The following is a 19,802-nucleotide window of genomic DNA, read 5'->3' on the forward strand; positions in this document are numbered from 1 at the left end:
TTTAAATCAAAGAACGATTAAAACATAATTGCTGTTATTATTCATTCAAAGGATTTAGAAAAATATTAAGGAATTTTTAAAAAAAAATTGTGCCGTGTCCCCTTTTTAATGTTGTAATTTTTTTATATTAAATTTTGTAATAAGTATTTTACTTTTTTAATGAAAATTCAGTTTGATATGATTTTATTATTCCCCAATTATTTTAAGCAAGATGTTTAAAGATACAATTTTTTCCAAATAATTTTGCAATAACTCTAAACTTCTTCGATTATTTTTTTTGCAATTTCAATATTTTCTCCATGTTTTCAAAACGTAACAAAGTTTTTCAATTTTGGATTTTATTCGATACAAGCTATTTCCGGCAAACTTCGTCCTGCCCTTTTTTGGTTTCCTGACGTTTCTTGCTTGTTTACTTGTTCAGCCTCCTGTGATCAAAATTTGATTTTACGCAGCTTTTCCCATACAATCTGCAGATTTTCTGGAATCGGTTCCAGAGTGGCCAAAGTTGTAACTTTTTGGCGTAAGAACCTTCCTTGGACTTATACGAACCCAACGCAACAAAAAGCACCTCGATCCGACGCTCCGTATTGAACTGATTCGCGTTCGAACAAAACCGTCGAAATTTTTTATATATATAGATTAAAGTTTTCCGAAAGCTGAAAATCAAGCTTTATCTATAGAAGGTAGTTTACCCATACTCATAGAAAATGTTCAAGGGCAACATTTGGAAAAATATATATTTGAAATTACTTAATGAATTTAGTTAAACAATTAAAAATATTTACACAACAAAACCATTGCCAAACTCAAGTTGGAATTTGTTTTCAAATATTCAATCTATGTGACAAAATTAAATGGAATCATAACTCTAATGGGCATTAGGCTCTATTTTTATATTAGTTTTCCATTAACTTTACCTCTTGTTTGATAAACAAAAATAAATAGAGATCATTTGATTCATAAAAAAATATTATGAAAATCTGTGTCAAATGCATCCAATATTTATTAAGATTTTAAATGTCTTTAAAAGCTTTTCCATACTCAAATATATTGAAATAGTGAAAAGATCCTTAAAACTTTTTAATAATTGTTGAGCAAAGTTTCAGTTAACATTCGACTATTTCAGAAAATTCATCTTAAAAAAAACGAAAAAAAAAATTCATCTACTTTTGGGAATAAGGGATAAATGAGACGAATCCGAAGGCCGCAGAATTTTTTTTCGGATAATCCAATCACGATTTTTTTTTTCTTTGTCGTATTTTTGATTGTCAAGCTTTAGTATGACCCCTAAACTATTCTAAAGTGATTGAGAATTTACAAATTCAAAATGGCGGCCAAAATGGCGGTTACAAAATACTGAAAAATTGCATTTCGTCATTTTTATGGCAATCAACCATTCAAATTTGAGTAAAATGGGGTCGCAGAACTCAAATTTGATGTTAAAAGTGAGAAAATGAAAAAATACGAAAAAATATTTTTTTTTGTTCGTGATTCGATTATCAGAAGTTTCCAGGGGGTAACGAAGAAGCCGCCATCTTGGAAGTTCAGATAACAAACACTCAGAATCAGTATTATTCATATTACTATGGTAACACGAAGTGTGTTATCCTGGTTAAACTCAAAAGTTCCATGCAAATGTGTAAAACCAAACTGAAAAATGTGTAATGCCGATTCACAGTGTACGGGCGCACTGTTTGATCGACCATAAGAAAAAAAGCAAAAAAAGGTAAACAGAAAAATCACTTTTTTCAATATGAATTTTCAGCCAATATTGGGATGGAATCTCCAAGGATATGATAGAATTTGCCATCAGCAACACAATTCACGTGTTTTTTCAGATATTTATCGTTTGAATTGCGTGAAATTTGAAAATCAAAAACCCAAACAATGATTTGTTATGGGCTACCATTTGACAGCTAGTGCTTTTGTTGTGGGCTCTCATTTGACAACCGTGCTAATGTCGACTGTTGTCAGTTTGCTTTGGTCGGAATAGGGTTGCCATCCCCCCGGAAGTTTCATACAAACCTTCGGATAATCGAAACTTCGGATAATCGAGGCTTCGGATAATCGAGTCTAGACTGTATTTAGCACTGTTTTGTTGGGAGAGCACCAGCACTGCAAAATGAGCTCGAATCTCTCGTCCAAAATGTCTGCCATTTATCTTTTTAATTACTGATTTAAAAGCAATCTAAAACTTCACAGAATAATGAATAATTTAAAAAAAAAACCTTGATTTTTAGCTTGAAAAAGTCATGTTGCCAAAAAAACGGATGGCACTGTATTAAAAATTTGTAAAAAGCTTCAAAAGATCTTTTTTGTCTATAAATGCAAGGATAAATGTTCTACAATGTGATCTGAATAGTTTACAATGGTACAACTATTTTCAATGAAATTATATTTTTTGGAGGAAATTTTTAAAAAGGGAGACAATAAAGTTAAAAAAAATGAATTACACCAAATGAGTATCGGACTACAGTAATTCTGAATAAAATTTTAAAAAAATATGATGCAGGTACTTTTTAACATACCATAAACAGTGGTGACTAGGAGTGGGGGGTCAGATTGGGCCAACAAATTTACACAATTTATATTGCACAATGTCACCCCTGCTTACAATAAATAAAAAAAATATTGTAAGATATTTTATGATTTGCAATATGATTTGAATATGATTTAAATTTATCTACAATTTTAAATTTCCTGAAAAAAATGAAAATTTATTTTGGCAAGGTTAAAATAGACTTTGACCTGGTACATGCATTCCTAAGAAATTTCACTGATCTAATATAAGATAGATCTGGTTCCGTTCCAATTTAGAGAAACCCAATCTGTTAAAGGAATTTACTCCCCAAAAAAACTACCGTTTGATCTTCCACTTTGGTTCGCCCTCGTGACACCTCACTTTGTCATGTAAATGCGAACCGAAAAATCCCCAAATTCGTTCCATTTCATTCCAAAACGAGATCATTTCCTCATATTTTCCTCCCCTTCCGTCTATTTCCTTAAGGTAAAACACCGCGCGCAACAGGTTGACAATACCACCCCAATAATCATAAAACCCCTCTCCGGCCCCAAAGTCTCGGACTCAAAGTCGAAAGTACCTCTCGCGCCGATCTGCTCGCGATTCACGTGTTATTGAATCGATCCCGTTTTTTTTCGTCTCTGATTTTTTTTTTTTTTTTGCTTTCTTGCGTTACTCGACCGATGATGGTCGATAAACTTGAACCTCCTCTCCGTGCCGTGCCCATCTGGCTGATGACCGCTCACTTGGGGCTCCTCATAAGAAAATCAACAGGGAAATTCTCTTTGATTTCGGAATTTTTCTGGTTTTTTTTATAATGCCCTGTCTAAGTTCTTTTAAAAAAAAATGAGATTTTTTTAAAGATAGTTAAAAATCAAAGTTAAACTTTAAGTCCCAAATTTTTCGAAAAAAGAATCTAACATTTACTTCTAAAAAAAACTATTCAAACCCCGTTTCCAGAGAATTGCTCAACAAGTATGCGCCCATCACCATCATCAACAGCAGCAGCAGCAGCCTCAACAAGCATTGGGAGCATGTTTTGTGCGCTGGTATGGAAGGTATGCCCGGTCGGACTCTCGTCTCTCGTAGCGGAACCAAAAGCATTCACCTTCCCTCTTCCTTTCACGTGCTGGCTGCTGCTGCTGCTGCTGTCTGTCGGTTGCTGGTGTGGTGTTGGTCGAAAGTCGATGGTGGTGGTGACGCTGGACGCATACAACCTTTGGAAGAAGGGCAGAGGTTCTTGACCGGTGTAGATTTATCTTGTAACTCAGAACTGTAACTGAAGTTCATATTGTTAGATCATGACAAAATTACAATTTTTTCGATTTATGATTTCAAACATTCTACATTCTAATCAAATTTGATTCATTTAAAAAACACAAAATGCTAAGGCTAGGTAAATATATGAAAAATATTTGCAACGGCCTAAATGCATGATGAAAGTAGTGTCGAAAGATTTGAACTTATATAAAAAAAATTGATTGTTATACAAAACTAGGGGAACAGCATCTAATTCCAGCGTGCCTCTAATGTTGGCAGGTCAGAACTTTGACATTCTATTAAAGCTAATTAAAAGCGTTTTCAACTGAAATCGAGTGATAAATAGCTCAATAAGAAGTGAGCAAGCAAGTTTGTATCAAAAGTTTTGCAAAATTAGTTGTTTAAGTAGTGAAAATCAGCAAATTGGATGGAGTTAGGAGCGAGTGCTTAACCTGCCAAACATACGAGAATTTCCCCTTTAATAATCATTATGCAAGTTTCTATAACACCGAACAACTAAAATTATGCGCAGTATAAATTCGAGGGGATCTTTGGGGTCCTGAAAAAATGCATTTTGAACTAGTTCAACAAACTATTAACAACTGTTGTTTTGCAATCATTATTAGTCAAAAAATTTATTATTGCCAAAATATTTTTTCTAATCTAATCTAATCTAACACAAACGCAGCCAGTCCGATGAAAGCATGCTGGAAAGTCTTGTGATTAGATTACGCCCCAACCACTTTTCTTGTCATTATAAATTATTGTAGTACATCCGAGAAAACCCGAAAATGTATTGCAAAAATTAAAGCGGCCAGCCCTACTGCGTTGTGTTTACCGCAATGGATTCTGAGAACGGATCATATTTCACAGAATCTGCAGGGGAGGAAGGATGCGTGGACATACCGTACCAAATGCTCCAGTTTACAGTTTCGTATGTGTTTTGTATGATGTATGTTCTCCAAAAACTTCGCGAATTTCAAGCGGACTGTATTTTTCAATTCAAATTTTCAGCAGAGAGAAAAAACGCGCGTGCTTTCTGTGCGAGCGACAAGTAAAAACTTAAGGTAGGTTTATTTCCAAGATAGTTAAAGGTGGGAACAAAAATATAAAAGTTGTGCACGCTAAACTGAAAACCCTTATTTTACGACTAACATCCTCCCCCATTGAAATGGTGCATTTCAATCCTCCTCCGTCATCTCCTGGTCCAGCGGAAGCAGGCATATCTCTGACACGCCACGCTTGCACTCGCCCTTCGCCGTCCGTAGTGTCACCACCCTGGTGACGTCGTCCTTGCCGGGATGCAGTGCGATAATCCGACCAAGTTGCCACTGCATCGGCGGAGCGTTCGGGTCGCTGATCAGCACCAAAGCGCCCGGTTGAATCTTGATGGTTTTGAACCACTTCTGGCGGTTCTGCAGCTCCGGCAAATACTCCGCAATCCACCTCTTCCAGAACTGCTGCTGCATGGCCTGCACGTGTTGCCAGCGGGACAACGTCGACTGCTTGAGCTGGAGATACGACGGCTCTGGAACCGCTTGCATTTCTCGTCCGATGAGAAAGTGGGCTGGGGTCACGGCGGTCAAATCGTTCGGGTCGTTGGAGCACGGCGTCAACGGCCGCGAATTCAGCACGGCTTCTATCTGCACCAGCACGGTGGTCAGTTCTTCGAAGGTGAGTTTCTGATTGCCGACTACTCGCTTCAGGTGATGCTTGACCGATTTTACCCCAGCTTCCCAGATCCCACCGAAATGCGGACTGCGCGGCGGGATGAAACTCCAGGTGATTCCGCGACTGCTGCAAAATTCCTCCACCTGCTCGATGTGCTGCTCCTCGGCAAACAGCTTGGCCAGCCGCTCGAGTTCTGTCTCCGATCCAGCGAAATTGGTCGCGTTGTCCGAGTACATCTTGTTCACCAGGCCCCGCCGTCCAGTGAAACGCCGCAAGGCAGCGAGAAACCCCTCCGTCGTCAGACTCGAGACCAGCTCCAGGTGTATGGCTCGTGTGCTCATACACACGAAGAGGGACACGTACCCCTTCGTCATCATCGGCCTTCGTGCTGCGGTCAGCGACTTGATCAGGAACGGCCCAGCGAAATCAACTCCAGTGTTGAAGAACGCCGGCGCGGGTTGTACGCGGTACGACGGGAGATCTCCCATCAGCTGAACCGTCTTCGTTGGATCGACTCGAAAGCACGTCACGCATCCCCGAATCACCTTCCGGATAGTCGTCTTGACGTTCATCGGCCAAAAGCGTTGGCGTATCAGCGCAAGCAGGCCCTTCTGGCCCACGTGGAGGTTCTTTACGTGCTCGTAGCGGATGAAGGATTCCGTGACAGGGTGTTTGGCAGGCATCAGGATCTGGTGTCGGCTGTCGTACGGCACGAAAGCTTGTTTGATCCGACCGCCAACTCTCAGAAGGCCGTCGTCAGGATCGATGAACGGGTTCAGTCCTCGCAGACGGTGCGAGTGGTTCTCCTTCAACGCCAACAGCTCGGTCTGGAACGTCTCTCGTTGCACCAAGCGCAGGATTAGCTTCAGCGCCGCCGCGCGCTCCTCGCTCGTCGGCAAGCCCTTCACCACCACCTTCCTTCTTGAGATGATGTAGTTCGCAAACCGCACCACCAGGCTCATGCTGCGAAGCAGTCGGCGGAAATCTCCGAGCTTGTCGAAGATCCGCAATCGCTGAATCGGCGCCGCCAGCGCCAGACACTTCGAGGATCGCAATCCCGGGAGGTCCGCGCCGTCGAGAAGAGGGGGTTGCACAACCTCGATTGTGCGATTGTTCATCGACACCGGCCCGTCTTTCCAAATGACCCGCTGGATCAAGTTCTGGGGCATCACCCCTCTCGAAATCAGGTCGGCAGGATTGTCATCCGTCGGGATGTATCCCCATCGGTACTTACTGGTCAGCTGCTGGATTTTCCTCACCCTGTTGGCCATAAAAAGTTCCAGGTCATCGGGCTTCTTCGCGATCCAGCTCAGCACCACTTGCGAGTCGCACCACAAGTTTACCGAATCGAAGCAAACATCGACAACGTTTACCAACTTGTCAACCAGTTCAGCGAGAAGCAGCGCACCCTCAAGTTCGCCTTTTGGAGTGCTGAGTTCTTTCGGGACGTTCTTGACCTTCTTCGGGAGGAGCTTGGACTTGCTGCAAATCAACCGCATCGTGATCTCGCCGTCCGGGTAGATGTTGCGTGCGTACACGCTGGCGCCATACGCATCGTCCGACGCGTCGGAATAACCGTGGAGTTCCACGCGTTCTGCCCCTTCATCGTAGACGCACCGGGAAACCCGAAAATCGTTCAGTGCAGGCAGCTGCTTCCGGAATCGACGCCACTCGTTGGCCACACTCTCCGGGACCGGGTCCAGCCAGCCGATGTTCTTCAACGTGCCGACCTTCCGCAAGATCAGCTTCGCAGTTGTCACCACCGGACCAGCCAGGCCAAGTGGATCAAAGAATTTGGCAATTTCGCTGAGTACTTTCTGCCGCGTCAGCGGCTTAGTTTCCTCCTCAGGTGGCAACACGGTGAAGGTGAACCAGTCCTGCGACGCGTTCCACGCCACACCCAGCGTCTTCACGACCGACTTGGCAGCCGCGTCCTTCAGGTCGAACGTTGTTCCCCAGAGGCCTTCCGGAACTTCTTCGAGAATCGCTGGATCGTTCGCGCACCATTTGTGCGCGTCAAGGCCGCCGGTGTTCAGCAGCTTGCGCAAGTCTCGACTCAGCAGTCGGGCTTCTTCTACACTCTGCGCTCCGCAAAGTCCATCGTCCACGTAGAACGATTTCTTCAGTGCCGCCGAGGCCAACGGGAACTCCTTCTCGCCATCCTCCGCAATCTGGTTCAACGCCATCGTCGCGTGGAACGGAGATGACGCCAGGCCGTAAGTCACCGTCTTGAGCTCGAACACCTTCAACAGCTGCGATCGGTCGTCACGCCAAAGTATGCGCTGGTACGGCGTGTCTTCGGGGTGCAGCTCAATCTGGCGGAACATCTTCGGGATGTCCGTAGTGAAGACGTACCGGTAGCAGCGGAAGTTCAGCAGGATCGACAGCAGATCGTTTTGTACCGTGGGCCCAACCTTCAGTGCGTCGTTTATGGACACTCCAGTCGACGTTCTCGCCGAGCCGTCAAACACGACTCTCAACTTCGTTGTTGTACTGCTGGGCCGCAAGACGCAGTGATGCGGCAGGTAGTACGCGGATCCAGGTGGTTCGGACGGTCCGACATCGACTTCCTTCATGTGTCCAAGCTGCTCGTACTCGTGGATAAACTTGGCGTACTCTCGTTTCAGGTCGGGTTGCTGATCCAGCCGCCGCTCAAGGTTCAGGAACCGACGGATCGCCATGTCTCGTGACGCACCCAGGTCACTCTTGCGCTCGTTGAACGGAAGACGAACAACAATCCTCCCGTCTGGCTTCCGACTGTACGTGCTCCGGAAGTGCTCGAGACTCTCTTCAGCCGTCGACGTCACCGGTCGCCGCAGATCTTCGACTCCTTCGATCTCCCAAAACCGGTTCAGCAGCTTGTTCAGCTCTTCGTCCTCGTTCACGGTGCAGAACGTACGTGCGATCACTGGTGTACATTCTGACATCACGCCACCGACCACCCAGCCCAGTTCCGTGTCTCTGAGCGATGGGAGGTTCGCCGCCAGCGTGATTCTCTTCGCCTTCATGAGATCCCAGAATATGCCCGCTCCGAGCAGCATGTCGACTCGGCCTCGCTGGTTGAAGTTGGGATCCGCAAGTTCAACGTCTGGTGGCAAGTTCCACCCAGCGATGTCGATCGTCTTCACCGGCACGTCGCCAGTGATCTTCGGGGCCACCAGAAGCTCGAGGTCGGCAGCAAAGTTGCCAACGCGGGACTTGACCTTCGCGCGCACCAGGTGACTGATTCTGGTCGTTCCCCCGTTCAATCCGCTGACCTGGTAATCAGCCCGTTCCTTTTTGCTCGCCAACAGGTTAGCGAAGCGCTCGGTCACGAAATGGTTCTGTGAACACGAGTCAATCAGCGCCCTACACAGGTAGGGTACGCTGCCGGCGCCGTAAACCAGCACTACAGCCGTCGAGAGTAGAGTTTGCTTCCTTGGGGCCTCGGATGTGGTGCAGAGTGTCAGACCTTCGCCAGACTGGGACGATCCCCCCGTGGCCGGTGGAACGGATTGAGTGCGGCCTTCTGCGCTGGGATTCTGGGCAACTGTTGACGCCGTGTTGGCAGCCGGTTCCTGCTTCTTTGGCCCGTCGGTGTGAAGCAGGGTATGGTGCCGCTTGCTGCACTTCTGGCACGAGTTCGTCGACGTGCACCCATCGGTGCGGTGCCCCTTCCTCAGACAATTAAAGCACAGGCCATGCTTCCGCAAGTGGCTGTACCTCTCGTTCACACTTTTCAGCTTGAACTGCTCACACTTAATCACTTCGTGATCCTGGTTACACACTGAACACTTTGCTTCGCTGGCCACCACCAGCGTCTTCGTTTTCGTTACCGAACGTTGCGGTTTCACTTTATCACTTTCACTGTTCTGCTCCAGCTTATCCGCGATTCTGCGCTTCTCCTTCAGGAACGTGATCGTGGCCTCGTACGTCGGCAACACACCCGCCTTCTGGGTTGCTTCCCATGCTCTGCGCGTGTCCTTGTCCATTCTGGAGGCCAGCAGGTTCACGACCATCTGCTCCCCCAGTCCGTCGACCGGGAGGTTCAGTTTCTTCAGGGCTTCGGTGTTCTTCACGCAGATGTCAATGACCTTCCGGAGCTCTGCGGCGTTGTCGCGGGTGATCTTCGGCAGCGCGAAGATGTTGTCAATGTGCCGATCGATGATCGCACGTTTGTCCTCGTACAGCTCCTCCAAGACAGCCCACGCCGCGTCATAATCATTATTGTTGATCATTTCCTGATCGATGACGCCGGCTGCCTTGCCGATCAGCGCGTCCCGGAGATGGTACAGCTTGATCGCCGGTGCCTCGTTGGTGTACCGCGCCATGATGTTTTGAAACATGGACTTGAACGAGTACCACGTCTCATAGGTACCGTCAAACTTCGGGAGTGGCACACTCAACGGCGGGAGGTAGTTCTGCAAAGCGGCGTTCGCGGCAGCAACCGGAACCAGGGCAGCATTCGCTACGGGTTTGGACACTTCGTCCAACAAATCGTTGAGCTCGACGACCAACATATTGTGCAGCATCTCGAACTCCTCGTACTGGCTCTCGTGAATCTTTCTCTGATCTTCCGAGAGGCCCAGCGCGTAGATCTCGTTCTGGAATCCGTTGTATTCGGAGTAGCAGGCCTTGACGGTTTCCAGGTGCATCTTGAGGAAGTTCACTTTACGCAAGTTCGGGTTTATCGTCCCGGCACGTTGCGTAAGAGCGGTCTTCAGGCGCGTGAGCTTCCCTTTCACTGCCCCTCTCTGCTGAACGAGCCCCTTCAGCTTTTCCTCCATTTCTCGGATTTTCTGTTTCCGACGCTGCTCTTCCAGTTGCTTCTTCACCGGGGTCACTTCTTTTTTCGTGTCGTCACCGCTTTCGTGTTCTTCCTCTTGCACTTCCCGATTCTTCTTGGGCGTGTTCTTCTTCTTCTTTTTCACGCTTTTAGGAGTACGCGGCAGAGTCATGCTTTTCCATGCTCTTTTTTTCACAAGAAGGGTGCTACGCCCCAAGCCGGAAGACTCTTTCTCGCCTCGTGGCTACTACGCCCCACGAACCACTCCGAGTCTTTTTCGCACTTTTTCACACGCGGACCCCACGGGTCGGTTTTCGCACTTTATTTCTTCCGGAACCGTCTCTTTTCGGACTGCTCTACAGCCGCCCGTCCACTGACTTCCGGAATAAAGCACTTTTTCGCGCGTGGGTGCTACGCCCCGCGCCCCACGCCTTCACTCGCAAACACTTCGCTCGCGAAAGTTCGATTCGGATTTCCCCACCGGTTAATCCGTCACTTTTCACTCCCGGACACTACTTCAGCTATCCGGCCATGAAGGACCAAAATGTTCTCCAAAAACTTCGCGAATTTCAAGCGGACTGTATTTTTCAATTCAAATTTTCAGCAGAGAGAAAAAACGCGCGTGCTTTCTGTGCGAGCGACAAGTAAAAACTTAAGGTAGGTTTATTTCCAAGATAGTTAAAGGTGGGAACAAAAATATAAAAGTTGTGCACGCTAAACTGAAAACCCTTATTTTACGACTAACAATGTATTTAGTGTAAACTAAAGTGTTGTTATATTATCAATTAAATATAATCATGCAATATAATGATCATTTTATAAAATCCCTTAACTTATTTATAATAACCACTCACCCAAGCAAATAAACAGCGACTCAAAAAAAATGAAAATTAGCATGCAAAAACTAGATTGCGCGTCCCAGTGGTCAGCGCACTAATCTAATTGCCAAAAAAATTAGCGAAAAACAAATTCAAAATATTTTTGAAAAAGCCCAGACATGCTGATGATTACAGTGCATTTAAAATTGATTTGAGCTGAGTACACTAAAATTTCCGTTTTATTTTGAAGATTCTTGAAAAAAATATTATTTCGAGAGAAACATTAAAAAATATTTGCAACAGCCTTACTTCAAAACATTTAAAGAAAAAAGAAACTTATAGATGAAAAAACAAATTTAAACTTTCGTTTGTTAGTTAATTTATTTGATTCATACAGTTTACTTAATTTTTCATTGTTTGTTTAGGCTGGTACAAATAATTTTAAAGTTTTTTCCCTCAGCTCTGACTGGGGTCGAGGGAGAGCAAAAAAAAATGTATAAAAATTTAAATATTTAACAAGTTGTTTTGCAATCATTAGTTTTCAAAAAATGTAAGATTTGACGAAAACAAAATTACAAAAAACATCGAAAATTTTCACTTGATTTAAGCTGATTGCACTTCAACTTCCAATGAAATTTTTTAGTTTTTTTTTTTAAATATGTATTTGCCTTTTGATTTTTCCACCTAATTTTGAAGGAGGGATGTTTTACAAAGATAAATACAATAAACTTGTATATTTAACGAAATAAAAGTTTATTTTCTGTTTTTTTTAATTCATAGATACATGTTTTATATTCAATAAACAATTAAATAGAAAATATGTATTAACAATTTAGTTTAAAATCACTTTAAAATTATAAAGGTGCATATAAAACTAATCTTATTTAATGAGCAATTCTCATCGAAAACCTTAAAAATTCAATATATTTGTATCATCTTATTTATTTGTAAATCTGAATCTTGGGAAGGAATTTCTGATCGTTTTGGTGTCTTTGGTGGTTAGGACTTTTCAGAAAAATATGGTTATTTAAAAAAAAATAAAAATATTAATTTTATAAATTAACTTTTTAATATTTGATTAACTCAACACTAAAATGTTTGTTTCAAAATTCCGTTTTTTTAGTATTGTGAAGAGATAACGATTCTTTAAAAACAATCGAATTTAAAGACAACAAATTTGCTTATTTTTTTTTTAATGACTGCATACATGTTTTGATTAAAAATGTCATACTGTACAAGTCATACAATCGTAATATCCTAAAAAATTAAGAATTTCGTTTTCCAATGCATGGAAATCAAAAATAGATAAAAAAATATATTTTTGGAGAACTTTTGTTAAAAGCTCGTTTTTAGGCGAAGGTTGATTCGTAGGGGATTAAAACGTTGCATACGAAAATGTTAGCAAACGATTGTTAATTGTAGATAGTTTTTACAGTTTGCATTTTTAAATAAACTGGAATATTTCCTGCATTCTTCAAAAAAACATGATTTCTTATATTATACTATCTGTAGTCAATAGTTTATCTTCGGTAAAATAATAAAAAATAATAAGTTCCTCTATTTTGGAAATTAAAATTGAAATATTTTTTTCTCGGATATTTATTAACTATTTTTTTAACAATGTTTAAAATTGATATATAATCCAGACTAGATTATTCCAAGTCCGAGGTTCGATTAAAAGATCTTTGGGCAATCGAACCACAAAAAAAACTTTTTCTCTTTTTTCATGAAATTTTCATTCAATTTAAAAGTTAAACGCGAGTTCAGCGATCCCAAAATAGTCAAATTTGAGTGGTTGATTGTCTGTACCAGAACCAAATGAAAACTCTCAATATTCAGCGATTAATCAGCCTGACACCCTCCATTTTAGGTTACATAATCTCAGAATATTTTAGACTCATTTTTGGGGTAATATTTTGAATAGCTTGACGACCCTCAATAAGACAACGATTTTTTTGTGATTCGAGCATCCGATTTTTTTTGTGTGGATTTTGGATAATTTTGTCTGGACTATATTTCAGAAGTTTACCACCTATTAAACTCATAAATATATTTTTCTAATTTGTCCTGCAAAATATTTTTTGTTATTTCAACGCAATTGTAGAACAATTATCAGCAAAACATAATTCAAAACATACCTCACCAACAACCCCACAGCATAAAAAGTGTAAGCACCCCTGCCTTCGCTCCCCTTCAACGAGGGCATACCTTTCCCCGCTCGCTCGTCGCTCGCCAAAGAACGAATAACCGTATCATGTCGATTAAATACACAGAGCAGCACACAACACCACACTGAGTCGGCTGGTCGGTCGTCGTCAGCAGTGTGTAGTTCAGCCGCTCAACTCAACTCATTCAGACCTAGACCATCCCATCATCAACAGCAGTGAGAGAACGACCGCGCAAAGTAATGTTAGATGCGGGAAGAACCTGCCGCCGCGAGAGAGCTTTGACCTCTATCCAAAGTGTGTGTGTAGAAATTGGTGACGTAACTCTTGGTTGAGTCAAGTGTAACGCGACAAGTGCGGTGTGAAAGTCCTTTTCGGTTTTGAGGAGACAGGACTGTTGGGGAAGTGACTGGTTTTGGTGGGGGGAGAGCGCGCACAAGTGAGAGGCCTTAGGTAACTGCACTTTTTGACCTTTCTCCGATATTTGTCGTTGTTCTGGTGTGTAGACGGACTTTTATAGTTCTAATGGAGCCCCATAATTTCGATATCAAGCCCAGCCTGCAACAGATGAAACTGGAACCGGGGACCGGAGTCCCGTTTGGCGGCAACCTGGATGACAAGGCATCAACGGCTGGCCTGCAGCACCTGTCGTCGCTGAACAGCATGAGCATCGAGTTGTGTCTGGTGTGCGGCGATCGTGCCTCCGGCCGGCACTATGGCGCCATCAGCTGCGAGGGCTGCAAGGGCTTCTTCAAGCGGTCGATCCGCAAACAGTTGGGCTACCAGTGCCGCGGGTCGATGAACTGCGAGGTGACCAAGCATCACCGGAACCGGTGCCAGTACTGCCGACTACAGAAGTGCCTCGCCTGCGGAATGCGAAGTGATTGTAAACCTCAACCGCCGCGGTAGCATCGGATGAGCCACAACGACTAATGATCTTCCTACCCTCTATCTTTCAGCCGTCCAGCATGAGCGCAAGCCCATCATCGACAAAAAGGACGGTTCGGCTGGTCCGAACCCCAACAGCAAGTACAACCCGCACCGGAACAAGGAGTACCACAACGAACAGAAGAGCAACGCTGCCGCAGCCGCGGCCGCCAACGCCGCCTCATACCTCAACATCTTCCCCGGTTTCAACCTGGCCGAGTTCACGGCCAACCTCAGCAAACGGGTCCCCAGCAAGTCCCCACCAATCGCCTCCTCAATGTCCACCTCCATCACCTCCTCGTCCAACCCGTTCACCGGTCTTGCTTCGCTCAAATCCCAAGACCACCACCACCAAGATCGCGCACCCCCCACCCCAGCCGACTCGATCGCCGCCCTCATCGGCCTCAACACCACGGCCATTGCAATGTCCGGCCTCGGACCACCCCCATCATCCCAGCAACCCCAACCCCAACTCGACCCCCCAGAATCCCACCCCAAACCGTCCCCCATGGACACCAGCGACAACAGTCCCACCTCCAACCCCAACCCAACCTCTGCCACCAACACCTCCCTCGAGAAGAACCTCATCTGCAACTCGCTCGAGTTCATCCAGAACCTCGAGCACGAACTCAACAACAACAACAACAACAGCTCCTCGACAACCCTGCCCCACAACCACCCCACAATCAAGTCGGAACACCCGCTGCTTCTCCTCAACAACGGGGAAGATTCTAACGGTGCGGGTGGTGGAGGCGGCGCCGATGACTGTCTCAACTTTGACTACGGAAGCTGTTTGGAGCTGAGTGAGACATGCGTGAGCTTCGACATTCAGGTGCCGAACGTGTTGCCCAACTACCTGAGTGCGCACTACGTGTGCGAGACGGGATCGCGGCTGCTGTTTGCCACGGTGCACTGGATGAAGAAAAACCAGCTGTTTTCGATGTTGAGGTGAGTTGACAGACGTTTTTTGAAATTTTGAAAAAGTACAAATTGAGCAAGACATGAACAAAACTCAAGGGATCATAATTTTCTATATTGATAGTCAGGACCCGGTGCCTGCGATTCCCGTTACAGTTTGTATGGAATTCCGATAAGAATGTAACAGAAAAATCAGGCTCCGGGTCCAGACTGTTAATCCACTTTGTTAGTTTTGTCCTTTTCTCATGATTTTGCACTTAGGCCGTTGCAAATATTTGTCGAAGTAGGGTATTTGTCATTATTTTGGGCCTAGTACCTATATTGAGCCTACCAAACTTAATTTGACGAAATTGTGCATTCCACCGTCAATTTACAGTAAACTGCCACTTGGGAATGATACTTCCTGTCATTAGCTTCAGTTTGGTGAGCAAAAATAATTCACTATTTCCTTTTAAATAGGAAAAAACGGAATAAACATATCACTCGTCAAATTTTTCGTGGAAAATTACTAGTTGCCCATTAGGTCCAAAATTTTCACCACTTTTGATTACCGCTTGTTGACACTCAGCGTCACGGTTTTCATCACTCGGCACACGAATGAGAGCCTTCTCCTAAATCTCAAACCACTAGCAAGGCGTCATCCATAAAGTACGTCACGCTCTAGGGGGGGAGGGGGGGTTGTCGCAAGTGTGACAAAGTATGACAAGGGGGAGAGGGGGGGTACGTGAGACTGTGACGTCACGCTAGACTATTTATCTAATATTGAACTTTTTTTTTAAATATAGCTTTAAAAATTTAATGTTTGATAACTTTTACTCATAAATCAAACACGATTCAAGGCTTTATGAAACAGAGTTTTTGATGATAGATTTAATATGCTTCAAAAACTGTGATGGTGATTTTTATCACTACAACATTGAACAAAATTTAAAAAATCCAAACGCAACCTGTAAAAATTAAAAACATTCTCGAATGAATTCCGAATTTCAAAATCATCCTTTTTATAAATCATGCCACACAGTAAAAAAATGTGTAAATTTCGAAGCTGTGATTTCTGAAGGTTGAATTTTACAGATTTATTGATGTAAATTTACCTCAATTTAGACTCAAAAAGTGTCATTACACCAGAAAAGTGGTAAAATTACTCATTTTCAGAGGTAAAATTACACATTTTTTCTGACATAAAAGATGTACCATGTAATTACCATGATTTTTTTACTGTGTAAAATTGTACAAAAAACAAGATAGTGCGGAGGGGGAGGGGGGTCCGACAAAACGTGACGTACTTTATGAGAGGGGGTCAGAGCCAGCGTGACAAAGTGTGACAAAGGGGGGAGGGGGGGTTAATTTTGGCCGATTTTAGCGTGACATACTTTATGGATGACGCCCAATAGGTTTTTATTGGCGGTTAGCATTATCCCGTCTCAAAAAAACAATCACTCAACTGACACCAATCAATTATATTCTTAATCAAAGTTACTCTCTTAATTCCGTAGACGATGGCTGTATTTACAGTCCATTTGACACTTCTACAAACATGACAGGTTAATTAATTGGCTGCGCAACAAATATTAAATGATCTTTAAAGCTCTTAAATTAATGTAATCAATTATGCTCATGCGATTTATGCACGTAATTTTACTGATACTGGTTAAATCAATCATTCTAATGTTGATTTGTGGCTTGTAACAGCACAACGATTTAGCCTGTTTGGTGACCGTACCTTTTTGGAGCTGAACTGTACGAGCTGGGGCTGAACCGTAAGTCAAAAAAAATTGCCACGTGCTTCGGAATTTGAACCAATCAGAACGTGGGTCGAAAATAGGTACATTGAAGGTCGGATGCTAGGAGCAATATCCCCAAAATAGGGGCAAAAAGTGTTTTAGTTTTTTGCGCTTTTACAACGATATAAGGTATTTTTATCAAAATGTTTATAATGTACGAGTTCGAGCATTAAAAAACCAACTTATTCGTGTATAACAAACTAAGCTGCCTACCGAGAAATTAAAAGTGAGAGTGTGTGCGTGCAACATGGAGTTAAACTTTTCAAAGTGCCATGGTAATCTTCACAGCAACTTCATAGAAAGTTTAACTCCATGTTGCCCACACTCTCACTTTTAATTTTTCGATAGCATCCTTTGAGAAAACATCAAATTAAAAGTGCAATCTGCTTAATAGGCCCAAAATAGGGTCAAATACCTTATATGTCGCCAATTAGACGCTACCAAAAAAATATACATTTCGATGCTTTTGTACTTAGTACAATAGAGCACACATTATTATTTATGTTCAACCAATGAAGGGATAATTTGCTATGAGAACAATTAAATTTATTGAGATTCGCCTTTTTCTGATATCTTCGAACCTCAAAATATTTTCTGATATCTTCAAATCTCAAAATATTCAAATATTCAAAGAAATATTTTAATTTTTAAATATTTCAAAAAGGGTGAATGTCATTTTCTTCAGTAAAATTGTCCGAAATCGATCCCACATCAACTCTAAAACATTTAATGTTATGCAAAAAAAAATGTTTTTATTTTATAAAAAAATATATGCATAGAGAAATTCTTCACGAAATACGCCAATTTCATGACATTTTAATTTTTGTTTTTTTATTTGGCCAACACTTTTTGGAGGCTTTTCAAAATCCATAATTCTGGAACAAATGGTCCTATTTTGAATGTCGAAAATTAATCGTTCGTCAACTTTTCCGATCTCCTTTTTTATTTTAAACTCAAGACTATTTTTTCAAAAGATAGTAATATTGCTTTTTACCCTTTTGATTTGTTAGCATTTTTACATTTTTTTAGAAGCTATAAAAAATACGCAAATAGCTTTTTTTTACGAAAGTTACTTTAGGTGAATTGATCTCGAAGGCGGTGAACTTTATGAAATTATAAAGTAGTTTTCAAAATTCATGTAAAAAAATGCAATAACTGCTAAATAATTGTTGCCCTTGCAGAGTCATAGCTATGAAGTGGTATGTTTTTGATCCTTTGAAATATACAAAAAATCTCAAAATTAGTTTATTGTGCAAATTCATTCTATTATGTAATCGATTGTAAAAAAGTAAATCCGTTTTCATATTCAAAGTCCTCGGAAAGGCTTCACTTCGGATAATCGAATCACGAAAAATACGTTGTCTTGTCCAAGGGTCCTGATTTTCGGTTCAAAGATCAGAAATCACTCACTCATCGCCGAACGAATCTTTGCCGACTGGAGCGCGAGTGAACACGACCCGCTAGCTGCATACGCCTTGGACAATTGCTTCACACAGCGATACAAATACTTCATGATTTTCTTTGCCTACTCCGTCCGTCGACCCGAGTCACAAACGAATACGCTCAGAGAGGAGAGAATCTAACAAAATACCAGCTCTGCACTCTTTTGGCCTGCGCTACCACAGTTTGCCGTAAATTTGTATTTTGCAAGGAGGAAATTGCTTTCACGTGTCTTTGATGCAATCGAAAAGTACTTTTCAATAAATAATGTAGCTTTGGGACCATCCATAAACCACGTGGACACTTTAGGGGGGGGGGGGGGTATGGCGATTGTCCACGATCCATACAAAAAAGATTTTTTTTGTATGGACAATTGTCCACGAAGGGGGGGGGGGGGGTAAAAGATTCCCAAAAAAGTGTCCACGTGGTTTATGGATGGTCCCTTTATGTGAATCTTGAATTGATCTTTTCAATAAAAACATTACAAAAGTTTTATAATTTTGTCTAAAATGTGAAATAAGGTAAATTATCTTTTTTTAGAACTTTTCAAAAATTACTCACGATTTTATAATTTTTGAGTTATTTTTATGCCGCTGCAAATATTTTTCAAATTTTATGTTGCCCCCTCAATATTTTTTTCAAAAACATGAAAATTTCAATTGAAATAGAAGTTTAATCAACTGAAAACAATCTAAACTGACCTATTCTGCATTGGATATCATATTTAGCATGGTTGGGCTCGTTTAAAAATATGTTGAACTTATATGGAATTCCAATGTACATGTGTGTGTGTGTGTGTGTGTGTAGTCCAATCCAATACCCGCTAACCGGTAGCGAAATTATGGGAAAGTATAATTTGTATCAGACTTTGTATATGCCGAATGCTGATACAGCTTATCTCAGTCCCGGGTATTAGGTGGTGACAGCCCTCGCGCTGCTTCCAACGACCCATTTCAGAATGACAGAGCTCCTTGCGGTCCAATTCCGAGGTCGCTGGGCATTGTTCGGCCCCGCCTAAACATAGAAGCAAGCATCTGAAGGAAACTCGATCTATATTTAGACTTCCAATCCCTTCAGGCAAATCAGGGATCAGCGTGTATTTAATATGAGAAAATAACATGTTTCAAAACTACGGATCAATTCACTGCAAGAGTGAAAACCTTCTGATGGCCGACTACTTAGCGTCCCAGACCACTAATCCAAAGGTGAGAGGTTCGAATCCCACCTGATTCATTTTAGTTTTTATTCATATTCAAATTCCTGATTCCAAATTTCAAAGGTACCAACCGAGATTTGATCCCTGAACCTTCTGCTTGGGAGACAGAAGCCGTAACCATTAAGCCACGGAGCCGGTTGAATGGAATGGTTCTCTGTATGGCTTTTTGCGAGATGGGAGCAGAGGACAACAATCATCTAAACGTTTCCACTTTACCCGGGCTAACGACCGGCAGTTCCAGTTCACGATGATTTCCCTTCATATGTTAAAAACCACTTATGATTTTGGCACATATTCCGTTTGTCAGCGTTTCCTGT

General features: G+C 42.6%; 2 protein-coding genes across 5 annotated transcripts in view; one reads left to right on the forward strand and one right to left on the reverse strand.

Moving 5' to 3' along the window:
* The window catches only part of LOC120415969 (nuclear hormone receptor HR78), a 30,149-nt gene that overhangs the window by 8,634 nt on the left and 1,713 nt on the right, over positions 1-19,802 (forward strand). The window contains exons 1-3 of one of the 4 annotated variants that reach the window (XM_039577617.2): positions 13,362-13,653; positions 13,753-14,086; positions 14,160-15,075. In XM_039577617.2, the coding sequence (XP_039433551.1) occupies positions 13,768-14,086; positions 14,160-15,075 (1,235 nt within the window). In that variant the 5' untranslated portion in view covers positions 13,362-13,653; positions 13,753-13,767. Of the gene's footprint in view, positions 1-13,361; positions 13,654-13,706; positions 14,087-14,159; positions 15,076-19,802 lie in introns of those variants that run through there. The other 3 variants (XM_039577615.2, XM_039577614.2, XM_039577618.2) reach the window with 3 other exon arrangements.
* On the reverse strand, positions 4,963-10,389 carry LOC120415987 (uncharacterized). The gene has a single exon (XM_039577642.1). The coding sequence runs from the start codon at positions 10,387-10,389 to the stop codon at positions 4,963-4,965; it is 5,427 nt and encodes a 1,808-aa protein (XP_039433576.1).

The sequence above is a fragment of the Culex pipiens genome, chromosome 2, assembly GCF_016801865.2.
Source record: "Culex pipiens pallens isolate TS chromosome 2, TS_CPP_V2, whole genome shotgun sequence".
In the NCBI taxonomy this organism is placed as follows: Eukaryota; Metazoa; Arthropoda; class Insecta; order Diptera; family Culicidae; genus Culex; species Culex pipiens.

Excerpts from the sequence above, each read along its gene's own strand:
- LOC120415987 (XM_039577642.1), bottom strand. The coding sequence starts at position 10,389 with ATGACTCTGCCGCGTACTCCTAAAAGCGTGAAAAAGAAGAAGAAGAAC.